The 6,491-nt window shown below is 41.7% G+C and overlaps 1 protein-coding gene across 1 annotated transcript; it reads right to left on the bottom strand.

Annotated features, from left to right (window-relative positions):
• Window positions 1–5,779: 5,779 nt before the first annotated feature.
• Window positions 5,780–6,229, bottom strand: LOC110893232. The gene has a single exon (XM_022140348.1). The coding sequence runs from the start codon at window positions 6,227–6,229 to the stop codon at window positions 5,780–5,782; it is 450 nt and encodes a 149-aa protein (XP_021996040.1).
• Between the last annotated feature and the right edge of the window lie 262 nt (window positions 6,230–6,491).

Here is a 6,491-nt window from a genome sequence, read left to right as displayed (position 1 = left end):
TTTTTAATTATTTTTAACCTGCTCATAACCTGCGGTTATGGCATCGGTTCGGTAATTACCGAATATACCCTTTTCGGGCATAACTTGAGTTCTACATGGTCTTTTGACCCAATTCCAGTTGCTACTGAATTTAAATAATAAATAAAGTATTTTGGACTTCATAAACTATTCGGAAAACTCAGATATCCTGTAGAACTCAGAAACCTCTTTTATAATCTTTAAAAATGACCGAAATACCCCTACGGGGCATATAATGGATTTAAACTCGTTAAGGGCATTATGGAAGGTATCCTACTGATACCACAACCTCTTTAAAGCATATTGACTTAGGAAACCTGTGTAGGACTCTTACGGTTACCCGTTACGCCTTTTGCGCGCACGGTTCGGTTTATGTAACTAGTTTACATAAACTAGCCCTAAACAACTGTAGTTAGTGGTAGTAGGGTATCGAACTCAGGGAGTATGTGGAAAATGTGTTGATTGTGTAGCTTTGTATTTATACTAAAATTAAACTAAATTGCAGAAAATTAAAATTCAAGATTGTGGATTGTTGTTTTGGAAAACTAGATTAAGAACTAATTCAAATCAAAGTTGGTTGTAAACAATTAGGAGAGAACAGTGATCACCCTAGGTTTCAGTTTCTTCGAACAGTTGTGTGCAATTTCACTAGAAAGAGTTACATAGACATAACTCGTGTATGTGTGATTGAAGTGATAAAAGGGAACAAAGTACTCGGATTAGATAATGCGAGGTTGTTTCCCGATGACCTATTAACCAATAACCAACCCTAACCCTTCCCGTGATATCTCGGTTGCCAACGGCACCAAGAACGTACGATCGAGACTAGAAATTGTAATATAGATTAACACGCTACAATCAATCAAACATACACCATGACATTCAAGCAACGCAAGATATCATTCTAGAAATGCAGAAATTTGACACACAAAAGTCTTAGAAACATTCACCTAAGATGATCACCGAAGAGTTTAGCCGGACATGGCTCGGTGAATCATCATCAACATTAATCTAGTGTTCATACGAATTAAAAACACAAACCGAATGTTTAGAATTGTTCACAAAGCAAGCAAATACTCCAAATTCGCCTCCCAAGTCTCCAAGAACCGTCAATGATGAGATAATCCCAAAAGACACCCAAAAAACGAGTATATTGTGGCAGTTACACATTTCACGTTCAGGCACCACCGTAAATTACGGCTCCACCGTAATTTACGGTGGCCATCAGATTGTTACGGTGAATCAAGCCTGGTTTACGGTGCAAAAATCAACAAAAATCATGTCTACCGTAAATTACGGTAGGACCGTAATTTACGGTACTCAGCAGTCTTGTCTCCTTTGTTTTGTCTTGTCTTCTTCTCTCGACCCGTTTTCCACCAAAGCATTCATGAACTGCCTTTTATCCATCTCTTATCTCCTAATTCGCACCTGAAACATAAGCATCGTAGTTATCTAATCCAAGATAATTACACGGCTAAATAGAGGATTATTTCATGTTTTAACATACTTAAGGGTTGTCCAAAGGACCACCCGTCACATCCCCACACTTAACCGTTGCTTGTCCCAAGCAACTCATCAACATAGTTTCGAAACAAGTGATCAAATCAGCCAAACAAATCATGCAATTTCTTTACCAACCCCCTTTTTAATGCCCCAAGCAATACACCCCTCACAATTTCTCTCCTCTCGGCTACAAGTGGAAACTAGCAAAGATAAGCTAGACACACACTAGGCAAACGGGTGGTTGCGCAATCATAAGCTTGTACCTAAATCAACTATCCTCCTATAACGGGTCAAACATGAATGCAAATCAAAAGGGGCTTAAAGGTTGTAATGTGGCTAGGTGTATGGGTAGGAAATGGAATATATATGAGTAGCGAAAATTCGACCCGGTCTTTTTATTACAACTACCAAAAACAACTAACAATGCATACTACTATATACAAGACAATGAAACCTTCTCTTTTTTTTTTTTCATTTTTTTTTTCAAGCACACAATACGATAATACACTAACCATGACTATTTCAAACTCATAAACTACTAATTATATCACTAATGCTATAGGACCGGGTCAAATTTGGGTACATTTTCAAGTAAGTAGCTAGGGGAAACAAATGATAGGCTTTAGGCACAAAATTGGGCAACTAAATGACCAAACCCCCGCCCCTCTCACTACCATGCTCATATATATAACTTATGAGGTCCAACCCCCCAAATCCCACACTCACTCACACAACCGACGAGGCTACCTAATGCCCTTATCCTTTCTACATTCATGTCTAACAAAGATTCAAATTGCATTCAAGCACAAGTTCTAACGCACCCCCACCCGTAGCCACTCTCATCAAAGATTATTTATATACACGTGTGGCTACAACTCTTACCAAGAATGAAAAGGGTAATAAGGGTTGCCGGTGTATTGACTTGGGGATAAATTGGGGCGACAAGATTTCACATTGTTTTGCTCGGCTTAAATTTTTTTCAAAAATCTTCAAAAAATTCCCCCCATCCCCACACTTGGGATACATTGTCCCCAATGTATGGCTTGGGAGGTTTTGATCACTACTTCAATCAACATCCACAAGAAGCTTCTCATCTCAAACCCCAAATTTCTTTTTTTTGTATTTTTTTCATTTTATATTATTTTTTTTTTATGTTTTTCATTTTAAACACAACACCACCAACCAACCAAACCCAACAATCAATCATATGATCAATCACCACCCATCCTCCCACCATAATCAACATAAACCAACAAATATATACAAACTATACAAGAGAGAGAATACCACCTGATCAATAATAACGCGGTCCTGGGGGCCCAAAAATGGACGACATCATATCGCTCCATTCTCCAAACCCGAACGAGCCGCTACTGCTTCCCTCTTGTTGTTGTGGTCCCTCTTGCCGTCTTGGATCAAGCCACTGAGAATGGTGGAGTGGTGGAGTCGGATACGAAACGCTGCCATCATACGGTGGCAATGAGGCGTAATCCACATGTTGTGGATCCTCAACCACCGGCCTTCCGGCATGCCAATCCGCATGCATCCGCCTCATTTGATCATCATGATATCTGTTATTAGCCTCCACCTCTCGAGAGTATGCGTGGGTCCGGTGCCATGATTCATTGCGGTCGAAGCTATGTTTAAGCGCCCGCTCAATACTAGCGCTATTCCGCGTGCCTTGATCAAATAACGACCTCTCCGGACCCGACCAAGTATCAAAGATGGCCGCCGGCGGGCGTTGGCTCTCGATCACCTCCTGCATTGAACCACTATAAGCCCACCCCGGCTCATATGGTTGCTGCGCATAGTCGTAAAATGTGCCACCATGACCACCATGAAAAGCCCCAAAACCAACATTTGCACCACCCGGTGGCTCGTCTGCGTAATCGTCATCCCCACTCGGAACTAACTCTTCATCACTCTCAGGTTCATCCGGTTCTCCCGGTAACAATTCCCTTGCCCCTAATTTCAACGCCCTCCACCGTTGACCCTCTGATTTCAGCTTGTGATAACGCTCAGACGAAGTGTATGTCCAAACGTTTCCCAACCTATCTAAAGTAAAAGGCATGTGCCTTTTCGTTAAACCTCGGTCTTCAGATGTGAGTGCCTTTTGCTGCTTCATTAAACCCGTTATGATGCGACAGTACGGGACAATGTCTCGCCCGTATTTGTTCCGACATATCCACAAATGGTGCATGATCAGGTAGCGGATTGGAAAGCGTGGGGATCCATGCATCAATGAATACAGAACAGGTATTTCTGGAAACCTCACCTGCTCTTTATCCCCTCTCCTTGGGATGACATTAAGTAAACAGATCGTATGCAAGAGCTTGGCTTCTATCTTCAGATTTTTTCGGTATAACACGCCACCATACCTACCGGGCAAAAACAAATCCGCCAACATACTGTTCCATGTCACGTGCTTCTCGGGTTTGAGCAATAAATCATCAAGCGTGGGAATCATGTACTCCCTAGTTGGAAGGCTATCATATTTTCCCAACTTCTTCAACGTATCGAATGACATTTCAACTGGTACCCCATGTACCATCCCAACCAACTTCATTTGTGATGGCCTGTGGAAGTTGTGACATTTAAGCGTTGCCATCCACTCCTGAATTTCAGTCATGAACAAATTGCTCTTATCCTTATCCCAACACTTGAGTGCTCCTTCCCAACCCAAAGCACGGAACTTGTCATACACCCCGAACTGGCCCAACTGAGGCTCATCAACATCTCTTTCACAGATGAATGCGGCTGCTTTATTCTTTAACTTGTTCATGCAGTCGTTATACAGAGTTGGCTGCCAAATTTCGGGTTGGTCATCCAACGACCCCGAATTCCACACCGGTTTATCACTTGGGTCTAACTGCATCTCTTCCTCTTCCTCACTTTCACTAACCCTACCAAGATATTGCCTCTTCTTCGATGGCTGCTCCTTCTCCTTGCCCTTGCCTCTTGACGAGGATGAACTTGACCCCGGCTTTTCCTTTGTCTTTGCCATTTCCTACACACATGAAGAAACAACAAAACAACACAAAAATTAACATTCTCTTCACAAATCATCCCCACACTTGCTTGTTGCCATAGTTGTAGATGTTAGTGAACCCAAAATGTATCAAGGATTTTTCAAAAATTGGGCATGGTGTCTCTACAATGTAGAACATCCCAAAAGTTCACTACTTTAACCATAATTCCTACATCTACAACCATCAACCATGTTCAATAACAATTCCATACTCATATCCTAGCAACAAGCAAGTGGGCAAGAACATATAATCTAAATCACCTTGTTTTTCACAATGCATCTCCATAATAGAGTAAAATAAGTGTTCATACCTTGTTTCAAGATGAGAGGATGCTTGTGAAACTAAAAATCCCAAAACCCCCAAATTATCTCAACCTAGGGTTTCAAACTTCGACCCCAAAACCGCGTTTTCTCTGGAATTCCTCCTCACAATCACGAAGCTTGGGAAAAATTAGTCGATTGAGACCAAAACCTCACTTGATTTGGGCAAGGATTGAAGGTTTTATGAAGAAAAGAAGGTGGAAGAAGAAGAAGGAGGATGTGGGTCTTAGAGAAGAAGAAGTTGGTGAAAAGTGAGGAATGAATAAGTGGCTAGGGTTAATACACGTGAAATCCTGTTTGTTTTCGTTTTTTTTTTTTTTTATGTATATGCAGAATCCCAGCCGACGGAGACAGATTCATCGCGTACCGTAATTTACGGTCTCACCGTAAATTACGGTGAGACCTGGATGTCAAATGTGCACCGTAATTCAGGCTTGATTCACCGTAAACCCCAACCAATTTTTTTCACCACCGTAAATTACGGCGTTACCGTAATTTACGGTAAACTCCAATCTTCAATTTTCACCGTAAAACAGGAGGTTTACACCATAAATCCCAAAAAAAATTTTAACTCCCACCGTAAATTACGGCTCCACCGTAATTTACGGTGGACACTGGGCATCCATTCTTTTGATAAAACTTGGAATTTATGTGACCAAATTTTTAGATTTTTTTTTAAATTTTTTCGATTTTTTTATGTTTTTTTTAATTATTTCAAAAACTTGGAAAAATCACCCTACCCCCTCAAAAATCCCGTGTTGTCCTCAACACGATGTAAGAGCAATTCGCGACCCGAATTTCCCCACACTTGTTTCGAACACGGACTTCGAAAAGCTATGGCAATTGTGCAAAAATACAAAACAAAACAAAATGAAACTACTATGTACACTACCACCAAACCTGGGCCTCTTAAGATTGTTCCTCCTCAACCGGGCGTAGGATGTAGCCCGCTTTGTCAAGCTCCAAGTTATTGATGTCATTTCCTTCCAAGTACGGCTTCAAACGGTGACCGTTCACCGTTTGTTGTTTCAACGTTTGCTCATCTTGGATGTCCACATCACCAAATTGCCCAACTCGTCGAATAACATACGGACCCATCCATTTACTTTTAAGCTTGCCCGCAAACATTTTCAACCGTGAGTTGTACAACCAAACCTTCTGACCCACTTCGAACGTTTTCTTGCGTAACTTCGCATCATGTACTTTCTTTAGCTTATCCTTATAAGCCGATGCGCATTCGTACGCCTCATCTCGAATTTCTTCTATCTCACTCAATTGTAATTTCCGCAACTTACCTGCCTCGTCGTAATCCGCATTAACTGTCTTGATCGCCCAATGCGCCCGATGCGCCAACTCCATAGGTAAATGACAACCCTTACCATACACCATCCGGTAAGGTGTTGTGCCAATCGGAGTCTTGTAGGCCGTACGGTACGCCCACAAAGCATCATCCAACTTGCTCGACCAATCCTTTCGGTCCGTTCTTACCGTTTTCATGAGGATCTCCTTGATTTGCCGATTGGACACTTCGACTTGTCCACTCGTTTGCGGATGGTAAGGTGTTGCGACTCGATGATTCACGCTATACCTCTTCAACAATTTTCCGAAGTTAAAATTTTTG

The sequence above is a fragment of the Helianthus annuus genome, chromosome 12, assembly GCF_002127325.2.
Source record: "Helianthus annuus cultivar XRQ/B chromosome 12, HanXRQr2.0-SUNRISE, whole genome shotgun sequence".
Taxonomy (NCBI): domain Eukaryota; kingdom Viridiplantae; phylum Streptophyta; class Magnoliopsida; order Asterales; family Asteraceae; genus Helianthus; species Helianthus annuus.
This window is presented reverse-complemented; position numbering and strand designations above follow the sequence as displayed.

Excerpts from the sequence above, each read along its gene's own strand:
- LOC110893232 (XM_022140348.1), bottom strand. The coding sequence starts at position 6,229 with ATGGAGTTGGCGCATCGGGCGCATTGGGCGATCAAGACAGTTAATGCG.